Here is an 18,046-nt window from a genome sequence, read left to right as displayed (position 1 = left end):
CAGACATAGAAAACAGTCATGGCTTCCAAGGGAAATCATGGTGGAGGGGGATAAACCAGGAATTTGGGAATAGCATACAAATTATACAATATATAGGACCTACTGTATACCACAGGGAACTCTACTCAATATTTTGTGATAACCTAATTGATTTAACCTATAAGGGGAAATAATCTGAAAAAAATGAACATATGTATAGCTGAATCACTTTTCTGTACTCCAGAAACTAATGCAACATTATAAATCAATTTATAACCCAATAAAAATTGTTTAAAGTACCAGGGGTTTATGAAGAGAGGTAGGACATGTTTTGGGGTTATAGAGAGGTTTTAGCTGAACACTGTATTTTTGCTTTGTTTTCTTTTGTTTTTCTCTCTGAGAGGTGGAAGTCGCGGCTCTGTGAGATGTTGCTACAGCTCTCTCTCTCTCTGATGCTGTTCCAGGAACTGGCGGTTGGTCCCCAGCAGATTCCAATGCTCAGCAGTGGCTCCAGATGGACCTGGGAAACAGAGTGGAGATTACAGCAGTGGCCACGCAGGGAAGATACGGCAGCTCTGACTGGGTGACGAGCTACAGCCTGATGTTCAGTGACACAGGACGCAACTGGAAACAGTACAAGCAAGAAGACAGCATCTGGGTAGGACATCTTTTCTCATCAGCTGCATAAAAATGAGATGCGATCATGGTAACCAGGGAACGTTTCTGTCATTTTCCTCTTTGCAGATTGCCAGGATCTTGATAACTGTTGAGTGCCCATTCAGAAATAATTAGACTTTGTCTAAGTCCTATCTCCAGCATGACTCCAGTTCATAGGGAAATGAGGATATCTGTTGCAAAAAGTTGAGTGTTTTCCTCTTTTTCTGGTAACTTGGGAAGTTCGCTGACTGGGCCTCAGTTCTTTCTTCAATAAAAACAACTACACCACAGAAGTCTGATCACTGATGAGAAGGTACTGGCTGACTGAGCATGTGTTTACTATTTATTTATTATTTGCCGAGTACTTTACGTACCTTGCAATGATGGAATTAGCTCAGTTATGTAACTCAACCAGAGTTATCCAGTTGGTGAATCTTGACCTGGGACTCCATAGCCTGGTCTGATTTTAAAGCCAGTATGTTCCCCTGCCTCTATTCAAGTTTTGAAAAGAATTTAAAAGGTTATAAATACAAAACAAATATAAATAGAATGATTTTGTGTTTATAGACAATCTTCAGCTTGGAAGTAAAGGACAGTTTGGTCCAAGTTGTACAAAAAAATTTCGTTCCAAAACCCCAGGCCCAAGCTCTTGACCCCAAAAGAACAAGTGAAAGACTGTCCCCAAATTACGAGGTGGGGAAAGGGAGTTAGAGATAGAGAGCAAAAGGCACCCAGAGGAGGTTTCTGAAACTCATGCACTAAATAAAACAATGTATTAGTTCACGTTGCTTTTCCTTTAGGGAAGAAAACCTCACCAGACATTTATTTTTTTCTAAATGTATGTACTTAAAATGTGAAGATTTGGCAGTTGATCGCATTATCTTTTCTTCTCATAATCTTCTCAGATTTCTTCCCTCTTAAATCAATCCTAATTATACTTTCAAATTGATGTTTGCACATGCATATTTCTATACTGCTCTCATTCTTTTGGAAAAAAAAATTCTATTTTATATTCACTGTTATTTGTTAATTGCCCACTCATCACTATTCTTAATTGAAATAATAGTAAACTGTGGATTAAGATTAGTTATGGCAGACTGAATCTGGAGGCTATTATAGTAGTCATGTTTATTTTGAGTTGTTTGTCATATTATGTGGTAATATTTATACAGAACATGGATTTTTTTCATTTTACAAATAGTCTCTTTTGGAGACTAGTGTTTTGTTTTGTTTTGTTTTGTTTTAAACTTTGAAGACCCCATAAATTTTACAGGTTTTTTTTTGTTTGTTTTTAGTTTGAAAAGAGAAATAAATACCCTTTCCATTTTGAAGAGCAATTTTAAGGTTTTATGTTGACTTGAGAGGACAGATAGACATGAGGGTATTTATTTTCTTTGGCATTTTCAATCAGAACTGGTTGTTTCTCAGATTGAATTGAAGTTTTGAGGTCTTTTGTTTAAATATTTTTAAAATCCTGAGCTTCATTTCCTTTAGAATAAAATAACTTGCTTTCAGCTTATCATATGGATCAGGACGTATTTCAAGGATGAACAGTTTCTCTTGGCTTGTTTCCACAAAATCCCGAGCCCCTTAAAGGCAGGGTTCTGTCTTATAGGTCCTTGCAGCCTCCATGACAATTGTTATTGGAGACCTAACATGAACTATTTTTTGGATGGTTACTGCAAGAACTGCAGAATTACCAGGACTTTCAGAATTGGAGGGAAGGAGACTGTTCCTGTCCCTTACCTCAGCCTCAAAATAGCCTTGATCTTTGGAAGGAGGCAAAAGATGCCAGGTGGGTGGAGGAGAAGAGGCAGCAAACCATTGTGTGTAGCACAGTGGTAAATTCTAGCTAAGGCCTCCCCAGAGAGACTTACAATGCCTTCAGGGCACTTGGGAGAGGAGGCAGCTTCAGGACCAAATTGCCAGATGCAAATTACCAGGAGGAGAAAAGACCTGTGAAGGGATCATCACCACTCCAGTGACAGTGGGCGGGGACATCATGATGAGCCAAGCACAGTCACAAGGCTCAGATGTTGAAAAAAAACGCATGTCCACTTGTGTCCCTACTGAGGAAACTAACAGCCACTGAACAAAAATCACACATTTCATTTGGAAGCAAATGTCATTCTACATACAGACAAAGGTGTTATATATTCTGGAGATTTAGTATGAGCATCTCTGTAAACACGAGGCACGAGGCCCACAGAGACCCAGCCAAGGTCATATAACCAGACTTTGGAGATGCCAGACTGCAAAACTAAGTTTGGGTCCTAAATATGCTCTATTGCCTAACTGTACTTTCTATTGCTTCTTTACTACACTTGATTTTTTTCTAATTTTCACAAAACTGATTTACTTTTCTCTCCTTAACCTTTGTCAGACCCACTGCAAAAGAAGAATGGCAACCTCTATTGTCTATTTCATGCACTACTTTTAAAATATAAAAGTGAGAAAGCACTAACGCAATCTAACTGTGTTTTTTACACATTTTAAATAGCGCTCAAATTCTCTGAAACTGTATATAGGCCTTATAGAAGGCCATCAAACAGACACTCAGAGTATTTTTACCAAACATTTCACAAGCATATGTAAGATCTGAGTTGTGCCTACTATTCATTGATATATCCAACAGATTGTATTATTGAATAAATAAGTTACCTTGAGAGTTTTTCTTTTTTTGTTTTAAATTTAAAATTATAAATCAGACTATAGACTCACAAGAGTTAATCTTGATAAACAAGATAAAAGCAATAGCCAAACAAGCAAGTTTAAAAAACAAAAACAAAAAACAACTCTTTAAATGATTTAACTTTTCAGAAAAAAGTCAATACCCCACAACATCAATACAAAGTATTGACTGGATTAAGAATGCTGTATCACAGAAGTAGAAAATCTCTTGAATGAGACTTTCACAAGTCTTTTGAAGATCTTCAATTTTCAAATGAGATGGAGTTTGTAATGTTTATTTAAAGTTGATTTACCAAGCAATACAATTATAGCATTGTACCCCTCGGATGGAATACCAATTTACTAGTACTCAAGAGGTTTATTTTATTTTGCAAAGTTTCCTTCAGAACAAGAATCCTTGAAATACACCTGTGCAGCCTACAGCAGTAAATATGCTCTAAAAAATCCAATTTGTGGAATTTCTGATCTGGCACTGAACGGAATGTTGAGGAATGAGGCCACTGAGCAGCTGCTTAACGATGTATCATGATTGATGAGTAAGCCAAAGTCTCCACCTCACTAAGTAATCAGATGTGAAAGCGTCTCAGGGACAAACTTAGCAAGACTTTTAGAATCTTCAATTCAGTTTAGTCCACTTCAGTTGCTCAGTTGTGTCCGACTCTTTGTGAACCCATGGACTGCAGCACGCCAGGCCTCCCTGTCCATCACCATCTCCCAGAGACCAAACTCATGTCCATGGAGTCGGTGATGCCATCCAGCCATCTCATCCTCTGTCGTCCCCTCCTCCTCCTGCCCCCAATCCCTCCCAGCATCAGGGTCTTTTCCAATGAGTCAACTCTTCACATGAGGTGGCCAAAGTATTGGAGTTTCAGCTTCAGCATCAGTCCTTCCAATGAACACCCAGGACTGATCTCCTTTAGGATGGACTGGTTGGATCTCCTTGCAGTCCAAGGGACTCTCAAGAGTTTTCTCCAACACCACAGTTCAAAAGCATCAATTTTTCAGTGCTCAGCTTTCTTCACAGTCCAACTCTCACATCCATACATGACCACTGGAAAAACCATAGCCTTGACTAGACGAACCTTTGTTGACAAAGTAATGTCTCTGCTTTTTAATATGCTGTCTAGGTTGGTCATAACTTTCCTACCAAGGAGTAAGTGTCTTTTAATTTCATGGCTGCAGTCACCATCTGCAGTGATTTAGAATCACTTTTAGATTTAGATTTTTTTCTTTATAAAATTCTTTGTGTTTTTCTGTATTGTGAAATTTTCTTTTTTAAAATTTATTTTAATTGGAGGCTAATTACTTTACAATATTGTAGTGATTTTTGCCATACACAGACATGAATTAGCCATGTGTGTACATGTGTTCCCCATCCTGAACACCCCCTCCCACCTCCCTCCCTATCTCATTCCTCTGGGTCATCCCAGTGCACCAGCCCTGAGCACCCTGTCACATGCATCGAACCTGGACTGGCTATCTGTTTCACATATGATAATATACATGTTTCAATGCTATCCTCTCAGAAAATCCCATGCTCACCTTCTCCCACAGAGTCCAAAAGACTGTACTATATACATCTGTGTCTCTTTTACTATCTTGCATATAGGGTTATCATTACCATCTTTCTAAATTCCATATATATGTGTTAGTATACTGTATTGGTGTTTTTCTTTCTGACTTATTTCACTCTGTATAATGGGCTCCAGTTTCACCCACCTCATTAGAACTGATTCAAATGTATTCTTTTTAATGGCTGAGCAATAGTCCATTATGTGTATGTACCACAGCTTTCCAATCCATTCATCTGCTGATGGGCATCTAGGTTGCTTCCATGTCCTGGCTATTATAAACAGTGCTGTGATGAACATTGGGGTACATGTGTCTCTTTCAATTCTGGTTTCATCGTGTGTATGCCCAGCAGTGGGATTGCTGGGTCGTATGGCAGTTCTATTTCCAGTTTTAGAAGGAATCTCCACACTGTTCTCCATAGCGGCTATACTAGTTTGCCTTCCCATCAACAGTGTAAGAGGGTTTCCTTTTCTCCATATCGTCTCTAGCATTTGTTTGTAGATTTTTGGATAGCAGCCATTCTGATCAGCATGAGGTGGTACCTCATTGTGATTTTGATTTGCATTTCTCTGATAATGAATGATGTTGAGCATCTTTTCATGTCTTTGCTAGTCATCTATATGTCTTTGGAGAACTGTCTGTTTAGTTCTTTGGCCCATATTTTGATTGGGTCGTTTATTTTTCTGGAATTGAGCTGCAGGAGTTGCTTGTATATTTTTGAGATCAATTCTTAGTCAGTTGCTTTGTTTGCTATTATTTTCTCCCATTCTGAAGGCTGTCTTTTCACCTTGCTTATATTTTCTTTTGTTGTGCAAAGTCTTTTAAGTTTAATTAGATCCCATTTGTTTATTTTTGCTTTTATTTCCATTACTCTGGGAGGTGGGTCAGAGAGGATCCTGCTGTGATTTATGTAGGAGAGTGTTTTGCCTATGTTTTCCTCTAGGAGTTTTATAGTTTCTGGTCTCACATTTAGATCTTTAATCCATTTTGCATTTATTTTTGTGTATGGTGTTAGAAAGTGTTCTAGTTTCACTCTTTTACAAGTAGTTGACCAGTTTTCCCAGCACCACTTGTTAAAGAGATTGTCTTTTCTCCATTGTATATCCTTGCCTCCTTTGTCAAAGATAAGGTGTCCATAGGTGTGTGGATTTATCTCTGGGCTTTCTATTTTGTTCTATTAATCTATATTTCTGTCTTTGTGCCAGTACTATACTGCCTTGATGACTGTAGCTTTGTAGTATAGCATGAAAACAGGCAGGTTGATTCCTCCAGTTCCATTCTTCTTTCTCAAGATTTCTTTGGCTATTTGAGGTTTTTTGTGTTTCCATACAAATTGTGAAATTATTTGTTTTTGTTCTGTGAAAAATACCATTGGTAGCTTGAGAGGGATTGTATTGAATCTATAGATTGCTTTGGGTGGTATACTTATTTTCACTATTATTGACTCTTCCAATCCATGAACATGGTATATTTCTCCATCTATTTGTGTCATCTTTGATTTATTTCATCAGTGTTTTATAGTTTCTATATACAGGTCTTTTGTTTCTTTAGGTAGATATAGTCCTAAGTATTTTATTCTTTTCATTGCAATGGTGAATGGAATTGGTTCCATAATTTTCTTTCTGTTTTCTCATTGTTAGTGTATAGGAATGCAAGGGATTTCTGTGTGTTAATTTTATATCCTGCAAGTTTATTATAGTCATTGATTAGCTCTATTAATTTTCTGGTGGAGTCTTTAGGGTTTTCTATGTAGAGGATCATGTCATCTGCAAACAGTGAGAGTTTTACTTTTCCAATCTGGATTCCTTTCATTTCTTTTTCTTCTCTGGTTGCTGTGGCCAAAACTTCCAAAACTATGTTGAATAGTAGTGGTGAGATTGGGCATCCTTGTCTTGTCCCTGACTTTAGGGGAAATGCTTTCAATTTTTCACCATTGAGAGCAATGTTTGCTGTGGGTTTGTCATATATGGCTTTTATCATGTTGAGGTATGTTCTTTCTATTCCTGCTTTCTGGAGGGTTTCTATCATAAATGGATGTTGAATTTTGTCAAAGGCTTTCTCTGCATCTACTGAGATAGTCATATGGTTTTTATCTTTCAAATTGTTAATGTGGTGCAATACATTGATTAATTTGTGGATATTAAAGAATCCTTGCATCCCTGGGTTAAAACCCACTTGCTCATGATGTATGATCTTTTTAATATGTTATTGGATTCTGTTTGCTAGAATTTTGTTAAGGATTTTTGCATCTAGCTTCATCAGTGATATTGGACTATAGTTTTCTTTTTTTGTGGCATCTGTGTCTAGTTTTGGTATTAGGGTGATGGTGGCCTCATAGAATGAGTTTGGAGGTTTACCTTCCTCTGCAATTTTCTGGAAGTGTTTGAGTAACATAGGTGTTAGCTCTTCTCTAAATTTTTGGTAGAATTCAGCTGTGAGGCTGTGTGGTCCTGGGCTTTTGCCTGCTGGAAGATTTCTGATTACAATTTTTATTTCCGTGCTTGTGATGAGTCTGTTAAGATTTTCTATTTCTTCCTGGCTCAGGTGTGGAAAGTTATACTTTTCTAAGAATTTGTCCATTTCATCCAAGTTGTCCATTTTATTGGCATATAGTTGCTGATAGTAGTCTCTTATGATCCTGTGTATTTCTGTGTTGTCCGTTGTGATTTCTCCATTTTCATTTCTAATTTTGTTTGTTTGATTCTTCTCCCTTTGTTTCTTGATGAATCTGGCTAATGGTTTGTCAATTTTATTTATCTTCCCAAAGAACCAGCTTTGTTGATTTTTGCTATGGTCACTTTTGTTTCTTTTGCATTTATTTCTGTCCTAATTTTTTAAGATTTCTTTCCTTTTTCTAACCATGGGGTTCTTCATTTCTTCCTTTTCTAGTTGCTTTAGGAGTAGAGTTAGATTATTTAGTTGACTTTTTTCTTGTTTCTTGAGGTAAGCCTGTATTGCTATGACCCTTCCCCTTGGCACTGCTTTTACAGTATCCCATAGGTTTTGGGTTGTTGTGTTTTCATTTTCATTCGTTCTTATGCATATTTTGATTTCTTTTCTGCTTTCTTCTGTGATTTGTTGGTTTTTCAGAAGCATGTTGTTTAGCCTCCATATGTTGGAATTTTTAATAGTTTTTTTTTTTCCTCCCCTGTAATTGACATCTAATCTTACTGTACTGTGGTCAGAAAAGATGCTTGGAATGATTTCAATTTTTTTTAATTTACCAAGGCTAGATTTATGGTGCAGGATGTGATCTATCTTGCAGAAGGTACCGTGTGCACTTGAGAAAAAGGTGAAATTCATTGTTTTGGGGTGAAATGTCCTATAGATATCAATTAGGTCTAACTGGTCCATTGTATCATTTAAGGTTCATGTTTCCTTGTTAATTTTCTGTTTAGTTGATCTATCCATAGGTGTGAGTGGGGTATTAAAGTCTCCCACTATTATTGTATTATTGTTAATTTCCCCTTTTATACTTGTTAGCATTTGCCTTACATATTGCAGTGTTCTTATGTTGGGTGCGTATATATTTATAATTGTTATATCCTCTTCTTTTTGGATTGATCCTTTGATCATTATGTAGTGCCCCTCTTTGACTCTTTTCACAGCCTTTATTTTAAAGTCTATTTTATCCTATATGAGTATTGCTACTCCCGCTTTCTTTTGGTCTCCATTTGCATGAAATATCTTTTTCTAGCCCTTCACTTTCAGTCTGTATGTGTCCCTTGGTTTGAGGTGGGTCTCTTGTAGATAGCATACATATGGATCTTGTTTTTGTATCCATTCAGGCAGTCTTTGTCTTTTGGTTGGGGCATTCAACCCATTTACAATTAAGATAATTATTGATAAGTATCATCCCGTTGCCATTTACTTTGTTGTTTTGGGTTTGAGTTTATAAACTTTTTCTGTGTTTCCTGTCTAGAGAAGATCCTTTAGCATTTGTTGAAGAGCTGGTTTGGTGGTGCTGAATTCTCTCAACTTTTGCTTGTCTGTAAAGCTTTTGAATTTTCCTTCATATCTGAATGAGATCCTTGCTGGGTACAGTAACCTGGGCTGTAGGTTATTCTCTTTCATCACTTTAAGTATGTCCTGCCATTCCCTTCTGGCCTGAAGAGTTCCTATTGAAAGATCAGCTGTTATCCTTATGGGCATCCCCTTGTGTGTTATTTGTTCTTTATCCCTTGCTGCTTTCAATATTTGTTCTTTGTGTTTGATCTTTGTTAATTTGATTAATATGTGTCTCGGGGTGTTTTGCCTTGGGTTTATCTGTTTGGGACTCTCTGGGTTTCTTGGACTTGGGTGACTATTTCCTTCCCCACTTTAAGGAAGTTTTCAACTATTAATTCCTCGAGTATTTTCTCATGGCCTTTCTTTTTGTCTTCTTCTTCTGGGACTCCTATGATTCGAATGTTGGGGTGCTTAACATTGTCCCAGAGGTCCCTGAGGTTGTCCTCATTTCTTTTAATTCCTTTTTCTTTTTTCCTCTCTGCTTCATTTATTTCTACCATTCTATATCTACCTGACTTATCCTATCTTCTGCCTCTGTTATTCTACTGTTGGTTCTCTCCAGAGTGTTTTTGATCTAATTTAATGCATTATTCATTGTTGATTGACTCTCTTTTGTTTCTTCTAGGTCCTTGTTAAACATTTCTTGCATCTTCTCAATCCTTGTCTCCAGGCTATTTATCTGTAACTCAATTTTGTTTTCAAGATTTTGTATCATTTTTACTATGATTATTCTGAATTCTTTTTCAGGTAGACTCCCTATCTCCTCTTTTGTTTGGTTTGGTGGGCATTTATCATGTTCCTTTGCCTGCTGAGTATTTATCTGCCTTTTCATCTTGTTTAGATTGCTGTGTTTGGGATGGCCTTTCTGTATTCTGCAAGTTTGTGTTTCCTGTTTATTGTGGAGGTTCCTCACTGTGGGTGGGGTTGGACGGGTGGCTTGTCAAGGTTTCCTAGTTAGGGAAGCTTGTGTCGGTGTTCTGGTGGGTAGAGCTGGATTTCTTCTCTCTGGAGTGCAATGGAGTGTCCAGTAGTGAGTTTTGAGATGTTTATGGGTTTGGTGTGACTTTGGGAAGCCTGTATATTGAAGCTCAGGGCTGTGTTCCTGTGTTGCTGGAGAATTTGCGTGGTGTGTCTTGCTCTGGAACTTGCTGGCCCTTGGGTGGTGCTTGGTTTCAGTGTAGGTATGGAGGTTTTTGGATGAACTCTTATCAGTTAGTATTCCCTGGAGTCAGGAGTTCTCCGGTGTTCTCAGGTTTTGGGCTTAAGCTTCCTGCCTCTGGTTTTCAGTCTTATTCTTACAGTAGCCTTAAGACTTCTCCTTCCATACAGCACCTATGTTAAAACATCTAGGTTAATGGTGAAAAGATTCTCCACAGAGAGGGACACCCAGAAAGGTTCACAGAATTACATGGAGAAGAGAAGAGAAGAGGGAGGAGGGAGATAGAGGTGACCAGGAGGAGAAGAGGGGGAATCAAAAGGGGAGAGAGAGATCTAGGCAGTAATCAACTTCCTAAGTGTTCTCCACAGTCCGGAACACACAAAATGATTCACAGATTTGGGTAGAGAAGAGAAGGGGGAGGGAGAAGATAGAGGTGACCTGGGGGAGAAAAAGAAGAGTCAAAAGGGGGAGAGAGTAATCAAGCCAGTAATCACACTCCCAAGTAAAAATGGGTACTGAAGATTGGATTCTTAAAGGTACAAAATTGATAACAAATACCAAAAAGCAAAGATTAAAAATCTAGAGTAGAGGTTAGACTCTCAAAAATACAATATTAAGAAAAATCACAAAAGTTATAAAAAAATGTATATGAAGTTTGCTTTTAAAAATAGGGTCTTTTTTTTGCAAGGTAATAGTAGGTTATAAAAATGAAAATTAAAGGATTAATAGAGGACTTAAAAATTTTAAAAATAATAATAAAATTTTAAGATGACAGTAGTAAAAAATATATCTAGGAATTTCTCTGGAGCTGTTGCGGGCAGTGTGGGGTCAGCTCAGTTTCAGATAGTTCCTTGTTCCAGCTTATACTTCTCAAGATCTATAGGCCCCTTCCAATGTAGTCGGTGCTAACACAGGGTTTTAATCTGTTGCACCTGTCACTTTCATAGCAGTTACCTCTTCTTTGTTTATTTTGGCTTCCTCTGTTTGCAAGTCTCTCCAGTGTCTAATTTCTGCCCTGACACAAGGGGGCAAAGGTGGTCACTTATTTAGGCTCACTTGTTCAGTTGTGCTGCGGGGAGGGAGGAACACCGCAAACAAACATCACTGGCGTGTGGGGGGAATGTGTGCAGTGTCTGGGCCACGCTGGGTTTGCCCCCGCTCACAGCGTGTGTGCTTTCCCCGTCTACACTGCTCAGGCCCCAGGTTGCTCTGCAGGGGAACTCTCTAAAGCGGGCCCCGGGGTTGCGTGCACTTCCCAGGTCTAAGCGGCTCAGGTTCAGGTTCTTGGGTACTCCACAAAGGCGCAGACTCAGTTGGGCCTGCATTTTGTGCCCTTCCCAGGTCCAAGCAGCTCAGGCGACCAGGTGCTTCGCAGGTGCACTCTCCCCAGGTGGGGAGTGCGTCTTGTCACCTCCCCCGGCCCAGCCACTCAGTTTCCTGGGTGTGCAGCGGGCGCACCGCCTCTGGTGTGCCGTGTGTCTCTTCTGGGGAGCTGATCTCTGGCTGCGAACCTCCCGGCAGAAGTCAACCCTCCAGAATACCAAGAAGTATTGGCTAGCAGTGGGGAGCCTGCTCGCAGTTTGGTAGAGGATGCTGACTCTGGCGCCGATATTGCCCCTTTCCTGCTCTGGCTGCCGCCCACCTGCCTCCCTGCCTCCAGCGGAGGATGGGCCGGTCCGCAGCCAGCTAGCTCTCCTCTGGTATTTGCTCAATCCTTTGTTCTGTGAGCGGGCCAGCAGTGCCTTAGGTTAAGGTTTTTCACAGGATAGTTTTTTCTCTCTCTCTCTCTTTTTCCCTCTCTCTCTCTGGCTATCCCACAGATTGGGTTGCTATCTCGTGTTAGCTCCCTCAGATTGCCCTCAGGGCATTCAGGCCCGGTCCTTACCCTAACCAATCCAGCTTGTGCTTCCCTGTTCAGCCCCCACTTGCTGGTGGCAGATGCGAGCGTCTGGGCTACTTCTGTGCTGGGAGTTGCCATTAGGCACATGATCTGTGGGTTTTATTTATTTTTCCTCCCAGTTATGTTGCCCTCTAAGATTCCAAAACTCCCCACAGACCTACTGGTGAGAGGGTTTCCTGGTGTTTGGAAACTTCTCCTCTTTTAAGACTCCCTTCCCGGGATGGGTCTCCATCTCTAACTCTTTTGTCACTCTTTTTACCTTTTATATTTTGTCCTACCTCCTTTTGAAGACAATGGGCTGCCTTTCTGGATGCCTGATGCCCTCTGCCAGCGTTCAGAAGTTGTTTTGTGGAATTTGCTCAGCGTTCAAATGTTCTTTCAATGAATTTGCGAGGGAGAAAGTGGTCTCCCCGTTCTATTCCTCCGCTATCTTAGGACCACCCCTAGATTTAGATTTAGAATCTTAGCACATCCAAAATCTGGTTTGATCTCCTTACTGTCCAAGTGAGTCTCAAGAGTCCTCTCCAACACCACAGTTTGAAAGCATCAATTCTTCAGTGCTCAACCTTCTTTATGGTCCAACTCTCACATCTGGGTATGACTACTGGAAAAGCCATAGCTTTGACTATCTGGACTTTTGTGGGAAAAATGATATCTGTGCTTTTTAATATACTATCTATATTTGTCATCGCTTTTCTTCCAAGGAGCAAGTGTCTTTTAATTTCATGGCTGCAGTCACCATCTGCTATGATTTTGGAGACCCCAAAATAAAGTATGCCACTCTTTCCATTGTTTCCCCATCTATTTGCCATGAAGTGATGGGGCCAAATGCCATGATCTTTGTTTTTTGAATGTTGAGTTTTAAGCTGGCTTTTTAACTCTCCTCTTTCACCTTCATTGAGAGGCTCATTATTTCCTCTGTGCTTTCTTCCATTAGGGTGGTGTCATGGCATATCTGAGGTTATTGGTATTGCTCCAGGGCAATCTAGCTTGTGATTCATCCAGCCTGGCATTTCACATGATGTACTCTGCATGTAAGTTAAGTAAGCAGGGTGACAGTGTACGGCCTTGATGTACTCCTTTCCCAATTTTGAACTAGTCGGTTATTCTCTGTACAGTTCTAATTGTTGCTTCTTGATCTGCATCCAGGTTTCTCAGGAGGCAGTTAGGGTGGTCTGGTATTCCCATTTCTTTAAAAATTTTCCAGTTTGTTGTGATCCACACAGTCAAAGGCTTTAGTGTAGTCAATGAAGAAGAAGTAGAGGTGTTTTTCTGAAATTCCCTTGCCTTCTCTATGACCCAGTGGGTGTTGGTAATTTGAAGTCTGGTTCCACTGCCTTTCCGAGTCCAGCTTGTACATCTGTAAGCTCTCAGCTCATGCACTGTTGAAGCCTAGCTTGAAGGGTTTTGAGCATGATCTTGCTAGCTTGTGAAATGAGTACAGCTTCGGTCCTCAGTCACTTATGCATCAGTGTTCAAACCCTGATTCATTCGAACACAATTCACTCATGATTTATTTAAGCATGAATCCACCTATGTCTCCTACATACAACATGTAAATGCTCCAAACGTACATTCCCCTTTACATGCATTTATACGTTCCTTTATATTCTGCTATTTATCACTCTGACATTTCAAAGATGGCCACCAATGCATGTGTTTTGATATGAAGTCCTCTATTTTTATTTTTTTAATGTATTGTTTAATTTTGCTTCTTTAATTTTATTGAAGTATAATAGATTTACAATGTTCTGTCAATTTCTGCTGTAAGGCAGAGTGATTGTTATACATGTGTATATATCCTCTTTATTTAAATATTTTATTTGCTTATTTGAATGTGTCAGATCTTAGCTGTAGCACATGGGATCTTCCATTGTGGTGCATGATCTCTCTAATTGTGGCCTGAGGTCATAGCTGCTCCAGCACGGGGGATCTTAGTTCCCTGACCGGGGACTGATCCCACATCCCCTGCATTGCAAGGTGGATTCTTAACTACCAGATCCCCAGGGAAGTCCCCACATTCTTTTTTTTTAAGTATTATTTTCCATTCTGGTTTACCACAGGATATTGAGTATCGTTCCCACAGCTATACAGTAGACCTTGCTGGCTTTCACAAGTCCTTCTTTTAAACCACCTCATCCACATTGCTGTTGACTGATCTTGTACAAGTTAATCAGGATTCTTCTCTTTCCACATCTCTGAAGTACATTATCTGAATATACTGCATTGTATCAATATCGAGTTTAGAGCTTTCTCTTCTAACATCATGTGCCACTTCCCAAACACATCAGCCTTTCATGATAGAATCCTTTGGCCTGGATGATAAGATGGTCTGTGATTTTATGTAGCTTTCTGGAGTCTGTCTTTTATGAAAGGGTTTGCATATGCTGCTTACCACCTCTCTCACATAAAGGTCAGTTGAAACAATGGATTATACATTTGGGTTGTCTGTTCCCTGATTTCACCCTTGAGTGCCCTCTAAACTCTCTGGGAGAAGCTCTCTGATCTTCATGATTTATACACATTTATTCTGTCAATTTGGCCCTAAAACATCCTGAATATTGATCACTGTCTGATATAGTATTTCAAGCCTACCAATTTCAGAAAACAATTTGAGAGTGAGAATCTCATTACCATCAACATATATCTTTTAAACTCTCATTAGACACCATATGCCATGCTGTGTATTAGAGATAACAAGGAGCTTGAAGATGTGATTAACCCTTCCCATGGATGTGCAAAACCATTAAGGACATGCTGCAACCCAGCCTCTGTGTATAAGTAGCATGGATGGTATTTTAGATGCACCAAGCTGTCAAGGTGTGCTTAATAGTATATGGGTGGGAGGAACTCTGATGAGTTGAAAGAGAAGGGACCAGGTTTAAGTTACTTTGCCTTCCTGGAAACTACAAAATGTGGTATGCCTAATAAAAATTACATAAAGCTAGGAAGGTAGAAGAAGGAAATTGTGGGAAGAGAAGAGCATTCATAGGAGGAGTGTTACCTAGCTGAACTAGGGTCCTCTTGCTTGACTTGCAGCAAAGTCAATCTACTGACACTGGGTTGTGATGGAGGAAAGTACAGTATTTATTGTAGAGCTCCAAGCAAGGAAAACAGGCCGCTCATAGACAAAAGACCTGAACCCCCAGTGGCTTTTGGAGATAGGCTTTTTAAGGACAGTGTGAGAAATGAGTGGCCAATCAGCTCACACACAATTCTCTGATTGGTTGATGGTGACGATATGGTACGATGTTCCAGGAATGTCGATCATCAGTGTTCTGGTTCCAATCCATCTGGAATCTACAGGCTGCTGGTCAGCATGCAGTTAACTTCTTCCATCTGGTGGAGGTTTTAGTACCTGCAAAACATACAAGAACATGGTTCAGAAAGATATCTACAGCCCTTGAGGAGGAACTAAAGGCCCCTGACTTTGTTTTATGGCTAAACTATTATTATTTTGTCTAACTTGACTGCTTTTCTTTGTCTCTGCGTAGTCTCACTTCTCTGATTAAATTTGCTCTTTGGAACTTAAGGGAGGCCTCAGAGGCTAATGATTTTCTACAAACAAGAGGGGGAAATATGAGGGTCTGTCCTCAGGAAGGCCTCACAGGGTCCTGCTTGGTTTAGAAGAAATACTACAAGAAAAAGCTTAAAGGAAAAATACAAGACACCCAAATTAATAAGATTAGGTACAAGATTTCCCTGGTCATTTGTACAAGGTAAACCTGGAGAGGGAGACTGGCTAGACTTGTAGCCTATTAGTTTCACTGTATATTCTTTAGCTATAGACCAAAGCAACTATGTCATTCTGTGTTCATCATTTTGTTTTGACATTTTTTTGTTAAATCATAAAGACCATCAGAAAATACTATTAAAACATTTTTCAAGATTTTGTTAATAGTTCCTTTATTCTCCCTTACACACATAAATGCCTAAGCTTTTAATATAGCTGCTCATTTCCTAGCTGGACATTCTTAATAACTCTTTTAAGAGCTTGGCATGTTCAGAATCTTGCCCCTATTTTAATGGAGACCATTAATGCAAAAGCAAGGCATCACCATGCACCAGGTCAAGGGAAATGCAGAGGCTTTTGATTAGGGTCAGATTCCAGATTTATCATTACTTATATGGTTACTTTAATGACCTTGAAAATGCTACTCAGCCTCCTTGGAGGGATCTTGTCTCCATCCATGGCAGGCATATATCTGGAAACTTTCAGACCCTTTACAACCATTTTTCTACACTTCTCTGCTCAGACTCCTTGGTTTATGCCCTGCCTTGTAGAAATACACAGCAGTAAGCCCTGAGCATCACTATGGATCCAGTTTAGACCAGACAAGTAAAATTCTTCAAAGTTTAATACATGTTTCCCTTGAATAATCCCGTTTCTATGCTAAGCATTTTTGTTGACCTTCGATTCTCTTATTACCAGATAAAATTGTGCAGAAAAGGGGAGTGAGAACAACTGGCCAGTCAGCACTGTGGAAGCAACAGCTGGTCTTTACCTCAAACCAGCAAGCATCCCTCCAACCCTCTGGCTCCACACTTAGCCCTTGAAAGTTCCTCACGGATGCCCATATGTTTTCCCTTCTTAATGTTATAAATGCTGAAATGTTTCAGAGAACTTCCCAACATGGGGTCTACCCTCTTTCAGGAGTAAATACCTTCCACACATTTACACATGTGGCATTTAAACACATCACATGGACAGAGAGTCAACATGTAGTCTTTGGGATTAATATTCATACAGACACTTTCTAGGGGACAGCAGATGTTTGCAGTCTCTACAAACTGGTTGCATTTGTAATGGGATAGGATCCAGCAGCTTATATCAAAGCAAGGAGGATGATCTGCTTAAAATTAATTCTTCTAAATCTACCATTTTTAAATTAATCTTATCACTAAGGTACTTAGTGGTTCACAGGAAACTTGATTTATAATTGTATTTCCAATATTTATAAACCAGTTCAGTTTTGGAACTACCCTTCTTAGATCAGAAAAAATGAGTTAGTATCTCAGCTGTAACATGTAGCAAAGATTTAAATTTTCTTATGTAAATATATTAAATTATGCTAGCTAGATAGAATAACTACAAAGAAGGACTCAACTATTCTTTATTTATTTACTATTCAACTACCATGATTTTTTTTTTCCTTTTTCTTTTTACATAGATTATCTCAGGTTTTAAGTCTAATACCTACAGATTCTGTGACTTTGATAAACACCTGAAACCCCAGGAAGCTCGGTTTCCTCCTCCGTTAAGTGAGTGTAGTGAGTGCACTATGTCTGTAAAGCAGGGATTCTCAAAAATGGATGTGTATCAGAATGCCCCGCAGGCTTGTTAAGACACAGGCTGCTGGGCCGTTCTCGGGGAGCTTCTGATCCAATAGCTCTGAGGTGGGGCTGGAAATGTCCCTTTATAACCTGAAGTTATAAAGGTGATACTGGCATCGCTGGTAAGGGGATCTCGCTTTGAGAACTAGTGTGTAAACTATGAATGGATGAATGCCTATAAGGTTTACAATCACTTTGCTCTATACCTGAAACTAACACAACATTGTATATCAACTATACTTCAATTAAAAAGAAAGAATAGGAAAAAAAAGAAAAGAAAATAGATAAACAAGGATACATTGTACTGCACAGCAAATTATGGCCATTACCTTGTAATAACTTGCAATGGAGTCTAACCTGTAAAAATACAGTCCCTATGCTGCACCGCTGAAAGTAATTCGGTCTTATAAAGTAAATCAACTATACTTCCATAAAAATCACTTATCTACAAAAATCAAGTGAACCTGAAACTCTCATGAGATTGCTAACCTGCCATACCCCAATACAAAACAAAAAGTTTAAAGTTTGAAAAAAAGCAAATAAATGATAAAATTGCTATGCCTATTAAATGTAGGTACAAGTGAAATACCTGGTGATGATACCCAGAGTACCTCATCTCTCTGGTTTCTTTCTTTAGAGTTTTGCATCTAAAATGGAAGCAAGTTTTAATACACCAGACTTTTTTTTTATTTTTTAAATAAACTGAGTACTCAGTGAAGAAGGTGAGATCTCCTTGTGATTACTGG

General features: G+C 39.2%; 1 protein-coding gene across 1 annotated transcript in view; it reads left to right on the top strand.

Moving 5' to 3' along the window:
• CNTNAP5 (contactin associated protein family member 5) overlaps nucleotides 1-18,046 on the top strand; it is a 995,095-nt gene that overhangs the window by 249,551 nt on the left and 727,498 nt on the right. The window contains exon 3 of the mRNA XM_043488200.1: nucleotides 444-637. Coding sequence (XP_043344135.1) covers nucleotides 444-637 — 194 coding nt within the window. The remainder of the gene's footprint in view (nucleotides 1-443; nucleotides 638-18,046) is intronic.

The sequence above is a fragment of the Cervus canadensis genome, chromosome 15, assembly GCF_019320065.1.
Source record: "Cervus canadensis isolate Bull #8, Minnesota chromosome 15, ASM1932006v1, whole genome shotgun sequence".
NCBI lineage: Eukaryota > Metazoa > Chordata > Mammalia > Artiodactyla > Cervidae > Cervus > Cervus canadensis.
This window is presented reverse-complemented; position numbering and strand designations above follow the sequence as displayed.